The sequence below is a fragment of the Chamaea fasciata genome, unplaced genomic scaffold (genome assembly GCF_029207755.1).
Source record: "Chamaea fasciata isolate MVZ Bird 193981 ecotype frontalis unplaced genomic scaffold, bChaFas1.0.hap1 SCAF_1, whole genome shotgun sequence".
NCBI lineage: Eukaryota > Metazoa > Chordata > Aves > Passeriformes > Sylviidae > Chamaea > Chamaea fasciata.
Genome location: NW_027094086.1, coordinates 62,646,721 through 62,665,707, shown reverse-complemented (window position 1 = coordinate 62,665,707; position 18,987 = coordinate 62,646,721). Strand labels below are relative to the sequence as shown.

The window sequence follows — 18,987 nt, the reverse complement described above, 5'->3', positions numbered from 1 at the left end:
CGGGACGGCCTCCACTCCTTCCCTGCCCCAGGATGGATCAGGACCAGTACTGGTTCCCCCGGTTGTGTCCCCAGGGAGAGCGCGGAGCAGGCTGGAGCCGTGTGCCTTCCCTGGGGTGCTGGAACCCTCGGGGCCAAGCAGTCTTCCGACCACCAGGAAACCGAGGGACGTCGTTCCCGGAGAGGCGGCTGGCGGGCGGCAGGGGCGCAACACCCCTGGGGAACAAGCAGGGCGGGTTCCCTACCCTGGGGTACCGCTCCCCAGCCCGGGGCAGCGCCCGCGCCCGGCTCTTCCGCGCCGCGCCCCTCCGGGCTGGCCGGCGGCGGGGCGGGGAGGAGGGAGGAGCCGGCTGCGGAGGAGCCGTGCCGGCTTCCTGGCGGGGCAGCGCTGGCGGCGGGCGGGTATCGCGGCGTGGGCAGGTCCGTGAGAACTTCGCCGAGTCCGCCCGGGGCGGAGGCGCGGCGCGCCCGTGTCCGTGAGACGGCAGCCGCCGCCCGCTCGGCATGGCCGGCCGCCTCGGCCGCGGGATGTGCTGGGGCAAGAGGGGCCGAGGCTGCCGGGGCGAGGGCGCGCTGCTCGCCCTGGGGCTGCTGGCCGCCCTCGCCTTCCTCGTGTGGCGGCACGGCCCGCCGCCCCGCCACGCCGCCCGCCGTGCCCCGCCGCTGCCGCCGTCCCCCGACTGGGAGCTGCTGCGGCGGCCGGTGTACGCCAAACCGCCCCTGGACCCGGGGGCGCTGGGGGAGCTGGGCCGGGCGGTGAGGCTGGAACTGAGCCCGGCCGAGAAGCGCCGCCAGGAGGAGAGCATCCGCCGGCACCAGATCAACATCTACCTGAGCGACCGCATCTCTCTGCACCGCCGCCTGCCCGAGCGCTGGCACCCGCTGTGAGTACCGCCGAGGGCAGGTGGGGCCGGGGCAGAGGAGCCGTGCCTCTCGCTGCTGTGGCTCATTGAGCCGCTCCGCCAAACTGGAGCGTCTGCTGGCAGCGGTCAGCGCGGGAGGGTCGTGTCTCTCTCGAGTACCTCTCGCTCAGGGGCGTGGAGGCTTTAGGAAACTTTCCCGTCACAAACGCTCTTGGATCACAGCGTTCGCCGTCAGAGTTAAGTCGATGGGTGACTTTGCCAGGCTGCCGCACCTACCTAAGGCAGCACGAAGTCGCGTGTTGATGGTGCGTGTGCCGGTTGTTTTCCCACCTAGCCTCGGTAGTGTGTTTGCAGTCCTCAAGTTACGCTGCTCTGCCCTGTTTCTCCTGCTGCTGTCCCCTCCTGCTGCTGCTGGCCCCTGGGTAAGTCACCAGGGGCAGCAGCATACTTTCTCAGTCACTCCCAGCTTTATAAATGTTACGCTTCCCAGACTTCAGCTGTGCATTGTATTCAAATGTCTTAAGAAGCACAGTTTAGAGGAGATTGTTTTATCAGCAGTTTTACCAGGAGTGAGCTAGAAGTCGTGCTTACAGGGGTGGCTAATGGTATTCTGAAGTGGGACTGTGCTGGATCCGGGAAACACAGTTGCTGGGACAAGTTACATTTACAGATTACATTTACAGTTATGACACCAGTGGCAGATGATGGCATAGGCAATTGTAAACGAAGAACGTTTGGTTTACATAGAACATGTAGATAGTGTTCGATGAGGTGGCTCTAGTTTACAGGCTAGGTTCTGTGCAGCTGTGAAGCCAGCGTGGCACAGCAGGTCTGACTGTTCTGCCCTTAGACAAATACAGAGTGTGGCACCGAGCTGCCGGCTCGTGAGAAGAAGGGCTAGCCAGTTAAGGGGATATGCTAGCCATCACCGGGGATGGGATAGAGCCACGGCTGCTACTGCCTCCTCACAGCCCTCACTTCTGTTACACTTGAGCTTGGTTTCAGCTGGTTTGTTTTGTTGCAACAGGTTTGTACCATACGGTAGCAAAAAGCAGGGCTCTGTCTCTCCCGTGCATTCACTTCATGCTGGTGTGTCCTGCCCAATGTTTCACCATCTCTAATTTTAAGTGCTGAATCTAAAACATGAGTCTTATGATGGCTTTTAAAAAGTTGCAGTGTGAATGCAAGGCCTTTTTTCATCATAAGATTAAGCCTGACACTAGGCTTGTTTTACTTAGTTATTATTCTCCTCTTATAAGCAGTCTGTAGCCCATAGGTCAAAAAGGACCATTTTACTTTCATTTCCACGGGAAGAATTAAATCATTTCAATGAGTTATTTTGGACTTCTGCCATTTCTCTATGACATGGTGTTAGAAGAAATGGAAGGTCACAGTTTTGAATAGGGGACATTATAGATGGGTGTGGGTGACTGTTCTAGAAATGAAAATAATTTAAATAGATTTTGCAACAACAGCAGACCCTTTTTGATTTCAATATATAGATGCTGAAATGACAAAATATATCCAAACTGAAAGAATCACAGAACCATCAGTGACATAATCTCAGAGATAATTGCCCTCTGAAGCTGGGGTTGTATTGTACTGTTGGCAGGTGCTTCATGCCTTTGTGCTCAGCTAAATCTAAATTACGGCAAAATTGTCACAGAGCATCTCTCCAACTCACGCAACAAATGTAAAAAAACTTTCCTAAAGGCAATTTTGCAATGAAGTGTTAACTCCTGCTCTCAAGAGGGAAGACCATGTAAGAGATTGAAGTTAAAAAAAAAAAAAAAAAATTGAATAACGTATCACCGAGCCCACAGCCATGGAAAATGCATTGCACTTTATTCCAAGATTAGAGGTTATACAGATTGAAATCTCAGGTCTAGGGAAAATCTTTTTTTTTCTTTTTTTTTTTTCTTTTTTAAAATTTTATTTTAAGGTAGTTAATGCTTGACTATTTATGACCTTTAATGAACATTTTGGTGATGGGTGAGGCTACAATGATGGGAGATAAGTAGTAATGGTAGATGGCAACTAGGCTTCGGCAGTCCACTTAAAATGATGCCAAGGCTAAATTTTAGGTGTGCTCAATAAAACAACTTTAGTACCAGAATAGCAGAAGGTGCAAATGCACCATTTTTTTAGTGGCGTCTCAGAAGAGAACCAGAGAACTGTGTGCTGATAAGCCTTGGATCTTTTCTGGGCATGTTATCTACAAACAGTGGTAAGGGAAAGAATTAGTAACAGATGAGAGGGTGTGATCTATTGAGAAAGTCAACAAGGCTTTTGTCAAGGATGACGTGTCTCACAAATTTGAGTTCTCTGAAGGACATAATTATATGGATAAAGAAGTGTGTTGTTACTTGATGAGCTCCTTCAGCAATTGTGAAATAATGTGGAAATTCCTTGCATTTATAAATAACTGAGTAGAGGCAGGGAAGCATTTGTTTTGGGGTTTTTGTTGGGGTTTTTTTGTCTTTTTTTCTTTTTTTTTTTTTTTTTTTGTTTGTTTGTTTTTGTTGGTTTTAAGGAATGAAGAGTTACTGACAAAGTCCCACAGAAATCTGTGTTGGACTCAATGCTGTTCAACTCACAGCATGGCTCTCATAAAGAGGTGACTAAATTACAGGTCTTCAGCCTGAAAGACAGGTGGCCTGCTGGAAGTGTACCTCCTGTAGGGCTGCTGCAATACATAGTTGATCCGTGAAAGTGGATAAAACAAATTTTGCCACCTCCCTCTTCCAAAAATCCATTTACTGTAAAGCATAAGGAAGTCCATCCACTAGAAAATTTAATCAAATATTCAGGAGATATTGACCGATACTATACTTGGAGACTCTGTTCTGGGCTATGGGCTTTTGGTCTGTTTCAGCCTATTTTTGTGTGTGTGGAGGCAATCTGGAAATTTTAGATACCAGTAAAATGGGAGAACGAAAGGGAAACAGAGACAATATTACCATCACCTGGATGCCCCACTGCTCCTTTTGACATTGATGTCCTCCCACACTGATCAATGAACCCACTCTCTGTGTGTGAATTGGTGAAAACATTTGAATCCAATGAAAACTAGAGTTATGCTAATAAGATAGAAAGTATCTGAACCAGTAAGCTGTTAAATGTGATATGCAAAATGATTGCACAAGGTGTTGCTGTATCAGAAACTGATGACAAAATCTTTCCCTACTGCTGCATGTTATATATCCTGGACCTGCCATGGGAACAGAAGTGTGGCGGGTATTTGCTAATATATATGTCTGGTAATACTCTACAGGAAGACAAGAATAGTTTGGCTGAGATTACTTGCTCAAATAATGCGTTGATTGATGATATTTGACTATGAATCCAGGAAGTTTAAAATTTAGATCTTTCTCCTACTGATATATTCCTGACAGTGAAAATATTCAGAAAGTCGTTATTCCTTTGTTTTCCCATCACTGTAACTTGCTTTTTGTGATGACTGATCCTTTTTCTATTGACCCACAGAGCCAAGGAACTGGACAACTACTATTGTTTCCTTTAGACATTTTCTGCTTCCTTTAACTGTTTGAGCTTTACATCAGCAATTGATAACGTTTCATCCCACAGGAATTCTTTAATTTTATTGAAAGTATACATAAAAAGAAATAAACATTATGTATAAACAATCTATAAATATGTCCATTTGGAAGGATCTTAAGGATAAGAATGTAAGTTACTAAATGATGATACTGTTTGTACAAGGCTAGAAGTGAAATAAGCCATAGGGTCAGAGAAGGATGGAGGTTGGAAGGAAACTGTGGGGTGTCTAGTCCAGCCTCAAAGCCTTCAAGGATGGAGATTCAACAACCTTTGAACACCTCTTTCAAGGCTACATCACTGCCACAATGATCCCTTTTTCCTTTTTCCCCTGATTATAAGGTTGTCTGGATGGCTCAGCTTGTCTTCCCAACATCTACCCTTCATTTCTCGAGTTTGTACTCATAAAGGGAGCAACAATTATAGGAAGTTTAAAACCAGCAAGTGTCCTCTGTCAGACTTTGACTTACTGAGGGCCCTGTTGGGGCTGATGCCCTGTGAGTGTGCTGTGATGAGCTCAGGGCCATGGGGTTTGGCTGCTGCTGCTCTGCCTTCCTCCCCCTGCATCAACAGATCTGCATTGTGTCCCATGGGGCTTCTCGTTGTGTGCTTGTTTTACAGGACTGTAAGGGTTAGGCAGACAACTGATACTTCCTCTTAGCCTTTTACAGCTTATTACAATGTGTAAGAAATACATTTCCAGTTTTTCTACTTGGGTTCTCTTAGATTAGGGACTATTTTCAAGCATTATTCCAGATTTTAGACATTCTATCATTTTTTTCTTTTTTTCTATATTACAGTAGGGATGCTTTGCTCACTTATTTTGGGGACAGGTTCTGTAAAAGCACACAAGTTGCCTTTTGGCTGACTCTGGTACAAAAGGAACAAGTCAGGACTAGGCACTTTTGTGCCGACTCAGCATTACAAGCTGTCTCTTTCATGGTAGAAGCTTGATTCAGCTCTTGGGGCTCATTTTACTTGTGATCACAAGGAAATGGATTTTTAATTCTTTCCTGTCCTTCCTAAGTAGCCACAAAAGCCCCAAAATATTGAATGTGGAGCGCATAGTATTTTTCAGCTATTAAAAAAAAAAAAAACTTTTAGAGGTTTGTTCTTTAATTCTAGGTAATCTTCTGTGTTTTGGAGAGATTCTTTATATAAATTTTTTTCAATATGTGTGATTTTATGGATATGTTTAAGTATCTGTGCATATATCTTTAAATGTCTTTGTACTGTGCATATATCTTTAAGTGTCTTTGTATAGATAGCTAGATATACACAAATGCTCAAATTCCTCTATCAGCATCATTTATGCCTATAAAATTATTTATTTGGGGGGAATATTATGTTTGACTTTAGCATAACAATCTTGTGCTAAGATTTTTCTGTCTTTCAAAACTGTTTTTCCTGTTTGTTCCCATATTTGAATTTGATTCTCTGAGCATCTCTTTCTTCTATGGTTGGTTTCGTTTTTTGGGTTGTAAATACTAAATTATACCAGGATGTTTGTCTGATAGTATCTTGCTAGCAAGTTTCCAGAATAAGCCTTGATACTAGGTTTTGGTTCCTTTTCTACTCCAAAAATCACAGCTACTCCTGCCAGGAGTTTTAACCTGACCATGTTCTGGGAAAAGGCACAGCAGCTGAGTGTTTCCCTCCTCAGCCAGAAGTGAGTGTCTGACTTTACCCAGGAGCTTCTCTTTCATCTCTTTCCTAAAGGCAAACCAACTGCAGTGACTTTTTTTTTTTCCTTTTTTTTTTTTTTTTTTTTTTTTTGTTTTTTTGTTTTTTTTTTTTTTTTTTTTTTTGTTTTTTAGTGCATATAGGAAATAGAACTCTTTGAAGAGGTGAGCTGCAGCAGCTTGACCTTTCTGACACATCCCTTCCCTCTAAACAAGCACCTGATGGTGCACCTTATGCCCAGCGCTAGCTTTGGCACAGGTATTCCCATGCTTTGCATCTGATTAGGAGGCACAGCACACTACTTCTTAGGAGCAAAGGCTTTGCATTAAACACCTAAGGATGTCTTTGGTATAATAGTTTTGTAACACTGTTCGGTGTTAGGACTTTTTGGTTTGATTTCTGAGCTTTTTGGAAATATGTAGTTGGTTCCTAGTAACTATATTAATCATAATACCTTTTAATCATTGCTTTAATGTTAGTTGGCATTATATTTCTTTCATATATAAACAGGCTTTAGTTCTTCAAAGCATTGTTTCTCTAGGACATTTCATTCTTTCCTCATACAGTAAGTGGAGTAAAAATAATTCTTCATTATGATTGTTTTTTTGTTTATTTTTTTTTAATAAGAAGGCTTGCATTTTATAGTAGTACAAAACGAAGCAATACTTCCAGTATTGTTTTGATATTTAGGATATTTTGCTACTTTTGTTTCCTGTCATCTGTAAAAATGTGTCACTTTTCTTTGTCATTATGCTTTTAACAACCCCCAGCAAATATTTTCCAGAAGAGCTCACATGATTATTTTTCACCATTTTTCTTTCCACCTTCCGGTAGACTTCTTCAACTTCCTTTGATATCTAGATTATTGCTTGGTTTCAACTGGTTTGATTTTTCAATTGAAAAAGTTCCCAGATCTGTGATTGATAGTAAGCAAAAATTGATTTTTTTTAAATTAAAAAACTTCTTTTATTGTAAACAATTGTCTGTAAGGATCAGGTGCATCCACATCTTATTTATAGTGATGAATACAACAGCATTGCTTTGCAAAATACTTTTTCTTTTCCTGAAGCAAATTACTCTCCCTTAAGTTTTTGAATGTAGGTGTAGGAAAGAGTTTGTCTCTGTGAAAAGGATAAATGTATCTCACTATCTTGGAAGAAAATTGAAAACTTTTGAGCAAAATGTAACCACTGTTTCAGCTCAGCAAAATAAAACAAAAATCAAGTGGGTTTCCTCATTGTCACATGAAGAGTTTCCTTCTCATCTGCACATCCAGGATCGGGGTCAGTTAGGAACTCATGTAGCCTTTCTCTAACAGTTTGGAATTAGGAGGCTCTATGGATTTCATAAATCTGTGGATTTTAGGATACAGATTTAGTCAATTCTCCTATTTGGTCTTTCTAGACATTTTTTCTTGATATATTTTCAATCTGTCTTAAACAGATTTGCTTTCTGTGTCCACCTCCTTCTCACCCCCCCAACTTCTTAACAAGTACTTTCTTCTGTTTCAGACTTAGTGTCTTTCTTTATTGCTTCTCACAATGTTTGTATACAAGGCAGCACAGCCGATTATTATCTGAAATCTCATGACAGCTTTTGGCAGTCTGTCTTGTAAAGACCATCTTGTCATTGGGAGAATCATTCCATAGAACATTATTAACCTGGAAAACTGTGTCACAAGCAAGCCAGCCTCTGTTTCCAGAGACTTGATCATATCACAGTGTTGTAGACTGTTCCAGGGGTGCTTTCTCTAACATGGTTTGTTTCAGCAGATATAATTTAGGGAGCTTTTAACCAGCCTGCTGGGCTGGGACAGGTGGTGGGGAGCTGTAGGCCAGAGTTCTGAACTCACCTGCTTAAGTGTTCCAGCCTTGCCCCGAATAATCTGCCCATTCTGGCAGTTATCAGCACCTTGCTGTTATCTGCTTGGCTAATAACACCAAGACACACCTTCTGTAAACTGTCAGTACCTTTTTCTGCAGTGGTTTTTGAACATATGTGGCTGTGTAGGTGTGTAAAACCAGGGGGAGCCTCTCCATGCCCAGATAAACCTTTTTTTTTAATTTTTTTAAATTAAAATTAATATTTATCATATCCTTTAATTCCACTGGAAATGTTGCATTTCTGTATCCCAGGATTTGGGTGGCATTGCTTTTGGCTCACATGCTGCATTTTATCCAAAGGTAACTCTCCCACAGAGAGGGTTGAGGGATGGATGTTCAACTATATATTCAGCCCTGGAGTAAGGGACATGGCCTTGGTAACTTTGTGGGGTGGCTTAGAAACCAGTGCTGCCACCTGTGTCATGCTGCAGGGCTTGGGATTCTTGTGGATGCATGTGCAGAGCCCCAAGCTATGGCTTGGGCAAAAGTAGAAAAGGGGGTAGAAAATCTCAGTACTTCTGTGTCCTCCGCCATGGCTTTGGGAAGGTGAGAGAAGGAGGGATTTTCTCTTGGGTGAAGATACTTGGCAGATTCTAATGTCCACATTGCTGTCTCTGCATTTCATGGAGTGGAATGAAGATGGTGAAAATAGATTGAGATGCCCCTGGATGCTGTCATACGTCCCCATCAGCCTCATTTACTTACAGCCTACAAAATGCCACTTTTGAGCACACCTCTGGCTGAAAGAGCAGTTTAAGTTGGTGCTTTAACTGTTCAAATTAGGAAGAGGAAAGGTTGTGTGCTGAGTCAATATGTCTATGGCCCACCATAACAAGCCCAGCCAACTTGGTTCCTAGCCCAGCATGTGAAGGCCAGCCTGAAGTAAAACCCTGGCAGTGTTTTCGAGGTGACACTGGGATGGGGCATATATGTCACCTACTGTAGTCACATAAATCAAGTTAAATCAGCTTCAGTAGTGACATGTGCTGTTTGCACATCTTGAGAGAAGCTGCACAATCCTGAATTTGCCTAGGGGATTCATATTGAAACTTCAAACCCAAAACTTACACAGTATACCTTCTGAAAGCATTAAATAATTTATGAGCAGTTTGTGTTCTTAACAAATCTTCGAAAACTCAGAGAACATTTCGCATTTTTTTTCTTAAAATAGAAGTAACTGTACATATAGAAGATCAAATTTGGAGACTAAAAGTCTGTTTTCCCTTTCTGTATCATTGTCACAGTTGTGGTGAAAGTCTTAAGTAAGAGCATGTCAGCAACCATTCCTAATTAACTCATGGCAGTGTGCCCAGTGTGCACACATTCATGCTCTCTCTCCCTGTGTATAGATACACATCTCGTAGAGAAACAGCTCTTTACAAAGAAATAAATTGAGTGATTACATTAATTGGCACAAATGTTCTTGAAAACAACCCTTTTAATTTTGTTTAGGCATTTCCTGAGTGATGTCTCCTTAGTTTCTAATAAATAACCTATTGTAAAACTTGCTAACAGAAGACTGTGTAGTGTAGTAGATCCCAAGGTTAATTTATAAAACTTGTCAGCTGTTTACTCTCGGTTAGGCTGGGACTTAAACATGCAATGTGAAAAAGGCAAAACCAAAAACCCACAGCAATTTGGATATATGATGATACACTTTTACATGTTTGGCTTCAGTTTGCATTTTGTGGACTTAGATGTTTGAGTAGAAGTTGTAGTAAAACACAGAGGAAAGGCGGTACATAGGGGAGAAAGTTTTGTGTTCAGGTACATACCAGCATTATTTCTCTTTCTTCCCATCTAAAGATTTATGGATGAACACATTTAGAATTCTAAAATATAGATGTTGTCTTAATGTAAATTGATAAGGAATGCCAGGAGACAAAGCTTTTGTTTGTTTTATGCCTGTCTTGTGCCACAGTGATCAAGTAGGAGGGTCTGTGGAACACCCACCAGGTATGGCAGAAAGTGCCTGAGGGGAAATGAAGAATGATGCAGAAGCAGGATTGTGCTGGAGCATTGTAGTGTCCGTCTTCTCCTTGGAAGATGGTTGGGACAGTCCTGGCCACGTTTTCTCTTAGTGTCACTCTACTGTGCACAAGGCTTCTGCTTGTGCATTTTCTAGTGAATCTGCAGAGAGCAGGAGTGACCAGAGGGCAGAGACTGAGCAGGTGTCGCTCCTTGGCATTGCCATACCTGTTGTGGTTATTACTCATTATATACCACTGTTAGTCATTGAAATCTGAGTCCTGTTTAAAACTATATGCTTTTTTTTTTTTTTTTTTTGCCTCTAGAAAAGCCTCTTGGATGTGTTGGCAACAGGTTTTTCCTCAATGAGTGATCCTGGTATGTGATAACTGTTACCAAAATCAGGTTGACTAGAGATAAAATGTGTACTTCTCTGGAGAAAACCCTCTCAACTTGCACAACATGCCACTTTTAATTTAGGTAATTGTTTATTTTAAAATACATTTAATTATTACGAAACAGTAAAGTTCCTGTGATTGAATAATATAAGGAGAATAGTGAAAGAATTTTGGACTTCAAATGCATCTGCATTTATTTTCCATGCTTGGAAATGTCATGCTTACAAGCAGCTAATTTCCTCATGTCTGTTATGTTTTTACCAACCATTTGGTAGTTAAGATGACTGGGTTTAAAGTGATGTATCACAGCCAATGGTAGGGACCATAGGTAGATTCCTACAGTCATTTAACTTTATTCATAGAAAAGCAACTGTTCCATAGCCAAACCTCTATAGAAAAGAGGGAGGTGGGAACACACAGAGGTCTCTTGGGCTGTGCTGGATCAATGGCTTAAGGAGGGTGAGGTGATCTGGATCTGTCTTTATGGACCTGCAGAGCCCAGATGATCAGCTCAAAGGTGACAGGTAGTTTTTAGGATGAATGATGTGAGATGCAATTAATCCTGTCTTAACATGATCCTCTCTATTGGAAAGGACAGTGTTACGTGTTTGAGGGTGGCACTAAAGAGCGCCCTACTCAGATGTTGAAAGCAGGTTGCAGTATAGTATGCATAAATATACATTCCCAGTGTCTGCAAAAACATATTTTGGGACTGCTGTCACCAGTTGCTGTCATTTTAATGACATACCGTAATTGATATGCATTTGTTTTTCTGAATAATCCAAAGTAGGAGTGAAATGATTTACTTGGAAAGTAGCAGCTGGGATACTTGGCTGACACATGGAGAATAAAAGTACATCTTGAAGTTTTCAAATGTGAATGCAGAAGATGGGCTGCTAAGGTGTTTCTGTGGTAAACAGGAGTTGAAAAATGGAAAAGATGAGTTGTGACCACTAGGCTTTAAATTCTTACTCACAGTGGGTTTTTTAAAGTTTTTATTTCTTGTGAAGTGGTAGTGTTTAGTGTCCATATGCATGCCACTTAATTGTTATTCAGCAATATTTCCAAGCATTTCCATTTCAGGGATTCATTAGTTTTTTAAAGATTTTCTTATGTTATAGTTTTTCCAGGGTTTAAATGCTTTGGGTATGTAATCTCCCGAATGGGTTTAATTTTTAAGGCTTAGTGAAACTCTTTCATTACAGAAAGATAAGGAAAAGTGTGCTTCACTTTAGCAACACTATTTGAGACTGCTAGCAGTTGAGTTGCAAGAAATATATGTCTTGGAAATAATATCTGAGATGAACATGCAAATCTGCACAGAAGTCAAATAATGTGTTTTTTTCCTCACTTTCTTTGATTTTTAATAAGGGTATCAGGGTACTGCTCAGGTCAGGGTGGCTGTGCTGGCCAGCATCCCGCCCTGCTACCATGGCAGGTCACTTCTCTGCACTCCTGTGCTGCCTTCCACCACGGAGCTGGTAAATTAAACACATTTTTTAGTGCTGGCCTCTTTCTCTGGAAACCTAAGAAATGTGTGTTCTGGTATGTCCTGTCCTTTTCCTGCAGTGTGAGGTATGCTCAAGGAAGGAGGCAGCAATGCACAGTGAATCACAGTGTGGGGATTGCCTTGCTCTGTGCCAAATTATGTTTTCCATCTCCAGCATGTAATTTCAGGCAAATCCGTTGAACTCCTTAATCTATAATTAGACTTATAAGCTTCTTTAGACCTTTTGGATTTCCTTTCTTTGATTGGAATACAGCATTAGTATTCCAGGAATCTTCCTGACATATTTTTCAAGAATGCTTTCCTGGTGGTGTTTTTTTTTTTTTTTTTGTTTTTTGTTTTTTTTTTTTTTTTTTTTTTTTTGTTTTTTTTTAATTTATTTATATTTTCCTTCAGTTTTCTAATATGGGTATGTAGAGATCCTATTTCCATCAAGAAATGAACTCAAAATTACCTGGTACAAGTGACTGATACATATATGTGTGTGTGTGTGTGTGTGTGTGTGTATACATGGATATTTTTTTCCTGGCAGTACTGAGCAGAAATGTTTTCCAGTAGGCTAAAATAAATATGTATTTCTAAAACTGGATTTATACAGTGGGTTTTTCTGCATTAAAAATAAAGAGGTTAATTAAAATGTCACTTGTCACTCCTTTTAATTTTTAATGTGTCAATACATGAATATCTGGCTAAATAAATCAATTCTGCCACCAGGTGTTGGGGTGAGACAGTTCCCTCTGTGAAAGCCCCTCAGGACAAGTTACAGCCAGGAGGGACAGGCGTTTCTGTACTGCACCTGATCAGTGTGTGTGTCTATGTGCACCTACCCATGTATGCATGCGTGTTGTTAATTCCTTTCATGTTTGAGAAGCAGCCTTTGGGTGCCTCCTTTGCCTGAGTGTCATTTGTCCTTGTTGCTTTGTTGCTTCCTCATTTTCATGTATTTATTACAGAACTACTCTACAGACTTTTTGTTTTCCTCTGTTAGGCATAATTAGATTCAGGGGTTTTTTTCTTTCTGTACAACAGATCTTAATAGATACTGCCTAATCTTCAAAGAAACCTATCAGCCTTTTTAAATTGCAGACACAGCAGTCTTAAATAGTTTGTTAAAATATTCTCAGTGTGCTATAGGCAAGCAGTTTGCTTTTAATGTTGTTTCTTGAGTGTTTTGGGGAATTTTTTTGCCCCTAAATTGACCTTAGGGATTTTCCCGTCACATTTTCTACTGATCAGTTTTAATTTCCCCTTTTCAGCTCCCCATAGCATTTGTTCTGGAGGACTTGCTGCTGTTCTCTTTTGGTAGGAGGATGTTCTACCTGGTTTGGTATCTGTTGTGATTTAGCAGTCTACAGAAGTTGAAGTTTGTCCTTCTGCCCCTTACAAGCCTTGGTGACTCCAGGCAATAAAAACTGCCAATATGGAATGCTCTAAGCAAAGAGGAAAAATTGTAGAAAATGCCATCGTTATTTTAAAATTCTTCTAAACCAGGGGATTCTTTTAAGAATTTATACATTTGGCTCAACTATAAGTTTCTTGGCATCCTTATGTTCATTTAGGGAAGTTCATATATATATTTATAGGAAATACATTCTGGAGCTTAATCCAAAGGTTTGCAAACTTTCTGGCTCTCCATAGAGCCAAACCCGTGCATTTCTATATCTGTTTTAGGTTTTCGTGGATTTCACTGTTAGATTTTGCCAGTTGTGTGGTCTCTCCAAATTCTGCTTCAGTGTACATACATTTCAGTTTTGTTGCTGGTTGTTTGGTTTGGGTTTTTTTTCTCTTTATATGTTGCTGTTCCTTCACAGTTATATTTTTACTGTCTAGCACTTGTTCTATTTTCCAAAGCAACAGTTATCACTAGTTTATGTTACTGTTTTTATTGCACTTTGGGTTTACATTTCTTTTATTTTTTTTTCCCTTTAATCTGAGGCACATTTTGGCCATTGCTTGTTCTTCTATTTGAAACTGTGCAAAGACAGCTACTGCAGCTACACCAGCTCAGAATACCTCCCATTATTTTTCTTTCTAGACCTTTTGGTAGTTTGCAGAATTTTATTCATAATGTCTCTGTGGAAATGGAACCTCTGTGAGAGGAGAGCAACTTCCTAATGTCTTCTCATACAATTTTCCACACACATGCAGTTCTTTTAAGACCCCTTCTGTGTTCTTGCTTGCAGTTAGTAACTAGCACACAAATGGATTTGAGAATTGTTTCCTGAAAATTAATAAACGCTTTTGCACTTGTACTAAATGTTATTCCCCTTTTACAGATGCAGGGAGAAGAAATATGATTATTATAGTCTGCCAAAAACCTCTGTTGTGATAGCTTTTTATAACGAGGCTTGGTCAACGCTTCTGCGAACTGTTCACAGTGTTCTTGAGACATCTCCGGATATACTTTTGGAAGAAATTATCCTTGTAGATGATTACAGTGACAAAGGTAGGAAGACTAAGTCTAAATAATATTGATTGTTGATGGTTTTTTTTGGTCAGCCAGTTCATAGGAGAAAAAGCTGTGCTGTTCAGCTCACATACCAGAAAACTGCAATAAAGTTATGCTGTTCTGGTCACGTACCAGAAAACTGTACAACAGCGGCCTCTCACTGAAAAATAGTTTTTTCTATTGTGCCAGTTAAAATTTTGGCTTATGGACCAAATTTAATTTGGAATGGGAAAGCACATTTGCTGTGTTGTAACATGAGTGCATGACTATAGATAGACTACAGTTTGATCAGAGTACTTCAGGTTTCCTGAATTGAGCAAGTTTCGATTGCACCAATGCTCCCCTGGTGTCTCATATAATGACAGTGACCTAGTTCTTTGGTCTTGTTTGAACAATAGGACATAAAGGCAATGCTGGCATTTTCCACCACACATGAATTGTGTTAAGAATAAAACTTTATACAGAAAGTCTTAAGTAACTTTTGAGAAATGCTTATCAATCTGGGAATGTATTACAGAGGTAAATGTGAAGCATTCAATTTCTTAAAAGTAACCATGATTTGTCTCTTTCCAAGTTCTGTGCTTTTCTCATGTCCTTTCTAAATGTGTATAGCAGAATCTGAATTCAAAGTGCCACAATCATTAGAGCCCTACTATAAGTAATATGCCAGTTAGGAGAGAGCTTCCTATAGCATGACATAAACAAATAATTTCAGACTATATTATCCCCTCTTTTTTTTTGGTTTGTAACAGAACATTTAAAGGAGACTTTGGAAAACTACGTGGCTGGCCTACGCAAGGTGCGTCTCATCCGGGCAAATAAGCGAGAGGGGCTGGTTCGAGCCCGGCTGCTGGGGGCCTCTGTGGCCAAAGGAGATATCCTAACGTTCCTGGACTGCCATTGTGAATGCCATGAGGGCTGGCTGGAGCCACTGCTGGCAAGGTGAGCTTATGCTCTGGGATGGTTTTCTCTCTCATTGGAGAAGAAGGGGCGAGACAGTTTGGCCCACTCCTGCAGTGGAAAAATGACTCATGGTTCACCAAAGGTTACTGCAATCTGGTCTCTGAGGCACTGCGAGTGTTTGGTGTTTGTCTCCTGGCCTTGGGAAGCAAATGGAAGTGTGAAAAATCACATCATGGAGGGTTTTTTGTGGGGTGTTTTTGTTGTTGATGTTTGGGGGGGGGGGGGAGTTGGGGTTTTTTTGGTTTTTTGGGGTTTTTTTGTCCTGAGGACCAAACTGCTCTTTTTCTTCAGACACTGGAAAGTTTTGGGTTTCACCCAGCTTTGGACCTACCTTAGTAAAGGAGGCTGCTTCTGTCAGCCTGGGTGGTGGATGAGCAGAAGGTCTGGAAAGACGTGTGCTCTGCAAGGCAATGTTTGCATAAGCACATTGGAATACAAGTCAATAAACTCCATCTTAGTCCTGAGCAAATCCACCTTTCCAGACTGCTTCTGATATAAAGCATCCTGGTGTAGGATAGGGAAGAGTTAATGTTATGTCAACACTGACTTCTACTTGGAAACCATTTGTCCTGGGACACTGTACTTTATGCCTGTGTAGTCTCTTATCTGTTCTGCAGATCCGTCAGGCTGCTCAGAAAACTTCTGTTAATTAACAGCAACCAAACAACTAAACACCCAGGAACCTTCCCAAAACGCTAACAAAACCCCTTAGAAACCAGAATACTAGCCTTCTGTTACAGCTGAGAATATTTATTGTATTCTTGAAGCCTCACCCATGTGTATCCAGCAGCCACACATGCACTTTTCCTGCTATGGGTTCAGCTGCTGGTACCTTACCACAGCACCTGCATCATGTCACGAGGCTCAATTGCTTTTGCCCCTTTTGCTAACAGCTCATGTCTTCACCCTTGGATGCCATTAGCAGATACTGATAGGTACAGGACCTGAATCATACCTCCTAAATATTGTACATAGAAAACCAGCTCTCTTTAAAACGACTAAAAGCAAAAAAATCTTTCCTTAAGGCCAGTGATTTGATTCGGATCCTGTTAAGATTCCCACCAGGTATTGTAGACTACAGAATAGGACCATCAAAAACAGCCTTTTACAAACTGGAGAGAGCCTTCCAAAAGCACATAGTGTTTTGATGTGTGCAAATCTTCCTGATTCCTAGTGGGACTTGTGTTCCCAAGTTCCCCATGTCCCTTTGAAATTGTATCTAGAATACTATTTCTTGAATATTATATATACAAGGATATATACAAGAATATATATAATACTATTTCTAATGTAGTATTCTAGAACACTATTTTTTGTTTTCTTAAAATAGTCATAATTACTTTGTTTCTAAGTTTCACACTGAGTGTATTCCAGGTAACTGTAGGCTCGCCATGATAGTGTGAAGAAAGGAAAAGGGATAAACATCAAATCCTGCGCATAGGTTTAACAGCTGTCCCGTAAAGAAAGTGTATGACGGGGCCGACCATTCTGTGTTGCGTCACTTCTTTAGCGCATCACTAGATGGCAATCTTGAGGAAGGATTGGGATTTTTTTGAACGCAATAATCACCACCTGTAAAAAGTTAGCCCTCTCTTGGAATTCCTGCTCTTGCTGCAGATGCAGACATACATCTCTAAGGGGCTTTTCTGAGGCATATCTGACTCAAATGTAAGGCAGCAATACAACAGTGTTAGCATTTTGCAGTGCAAACATAGTTGTATTTGTAAGCTGCCTGCGCATTGTACCATCTAGTTAATTCATAATTTACAGAAAAGGTGATGGCTTTTCACTTACTTCATTCCTTTCATAATTGAAATCAAAAAGTAGGTAGAAGCTACCTAGTTTTTACTTATTTTCCTACTTATTACAGAAGGAGCAAAATATTTTTACATTTTATTGTTTTTTCTTTTCTTCTGTGTGTGTATCATTTTCATTGCTTTGTACAATGAGGATTTGTACAAAGTTTTATGCAAGTGAGACAGGAGAGCCCTTTTGTGTGCTCTACCAAACAAGGTCTCTACTGGAGATCATAAAGAAGAAAACAGGTGTTTCACATACTCCCTCCAGCAACAAGAGGCCATTTCACACTTAAGGCAGTCTTTCTCAGCTCAGACAACACTACTTTGGAATTTCTGCTGTTCTCTGCTGCATTTAACTATCACAAGCTACTCACAGTATGAGCCCTTGGTCAACTTACAGGTTTTTAGCCTAACAATCCCATAAGGAATGAGCTCCTCTTGAATGACAGATCCATTGCATCTCTTACTTGTTTGGCAATATAATGTATTCAGTTTTCCTTCACCTCTGAAATATGTGAAGATGCAGGGCTAAAGTGCATACCTGCCTCTTTAAGTCAAGCAAGCCACTTCATTTCACTGAACTGTCAGGGGATGTCTAACACTAGAATAGGGAAGATGCAAAACAGTGTTTTACAAGAAAGACCTTGGCTTGAGCTTGTGTGCTTGATGTTGATCCTAGTACTGAGGGTGGCCATTCTAGAAGGTGAGGAGAAGGCTAAGAATACCACTGCCTTCTATAAGGATGAATCCTTTTGGAAAGCAGTCCTGAAAACCCTTCATGATATTGAGAAATGGGAGGAAGGGGTTTATCTCCCTGTAGAAGTAGACCTGCAAGAAATGTCATCACCTCTGATGTATTCTTAGTATGATGAAGATCTTGACTATCTTTAGATCACCCTTGGTGTTAGGAATGTCATTCTGCAGTGCTAGCTTGTTTCCCCTTTTCATCTCCCATGTTGCTAGGGTTTCTGGAAGCCTCCTTCAGTAATGTTTAATTGTTGGAGGTCTAATTCCCATGTTGCAGGTTTGGTTTTTTCTAAGCTCGGGGAGTCTTTTTGAGTTACTATTACAGTACTCAGTACACCATTTGCAGATAATCACAGTTACAAGAAAAGCCATGACTTCAAGGGCCAAGAGTCTGGCTGGTTTATTTTTCATCATTGCAAAACTATGCAATCAAACTGCTCTCTAAAACAGCTACCTGTACAAAAGAAAATTGACTTCTTTTTTTGTTGTTGTTGATAAAATGGCGCTGGTTGTGGCAGCCAAGCCACATGCTGAATGTGTTATCTCAAGCCATCTGGAATACCTTGCTTCCATCATCCAGGAAGGTTGATGCTTGCCAGTGGAGTCCATCCTGATACATCCTCCTGATGATCCCCAGTAGAGAAATGGGGGTTATTCTTGTATTTATTGTATCACCATTTCCTTGTTATTGCAGCATGAATTGAAAAGGAGCAAAACTTCATGTTTGGTATTGTAAGCATTCTTTATTCTTGTCAGTTTTAGTTTTTTATTTTTATAGAAGTTTCTAATGGAAGTCACCCTTTTGTTTTAAAAACATACCAGGATTGCTGAAGAAGAAACAGCTGTTGTCTGCCCTGTTATTGATGTCATTGACTGGAATACATTTGAATACTTGGGAAATGCTGGTGAGCCACAGATTGGTGGATTTGATTGGCGGCTGGTCTTCACTTGGCATAGTACCCCTGAAAGAGAACAAAAACGGAGGAAGTCCAAGACCGACGTGATCAGGTTAATTTTAATGCATCCTGTGAAACTGTGAATGTGTTTTTGATTTCACCTGAAAATGCCAGGTGCTGAAAGGTAATTGGGAAATGAACATATTACTAAACAGTATGTATTTTGTTTAGTTCCCCATTTTTTTCTAAAATAGCTCCTGTTTACCATGCTTCT

General features: G+C 41.0%; 1 protein-coding gene across 1 annotated transcript in view; it reads left to right on the top strand.

Annotated features, from left to right (window-relative positions):
• Positions 1-418: 418 nt before the first annotated feature.
• Positions 419-18,987, top strand: part of GALNT12 (polypeptide N-acetylgalactosaminyltransferase 12) — a 47,155-nt gene continuing 28,586 nt past the window's right edge. Inside the window, exons 1-4 of the mRNA XM_066184955.1 lie at positions 419-883; positions 14,136-14,305; positions 15,061-15,250; positions 18,640-18,825. Of these exons, the coding sequence (XP_066041052.1) occupies positions 504-883; positions 14,136-14,305; positions 15,061-15,250; positions 18,640-18,825 (926 nt within the window). The 5' untranslated portion in view covers positions 419-503. The remainder of the gene's footprint in view (positions 884-14,135; positions 14,306-15,060; positions 15,251-18,639; positions 18,826-18,987) is intronic.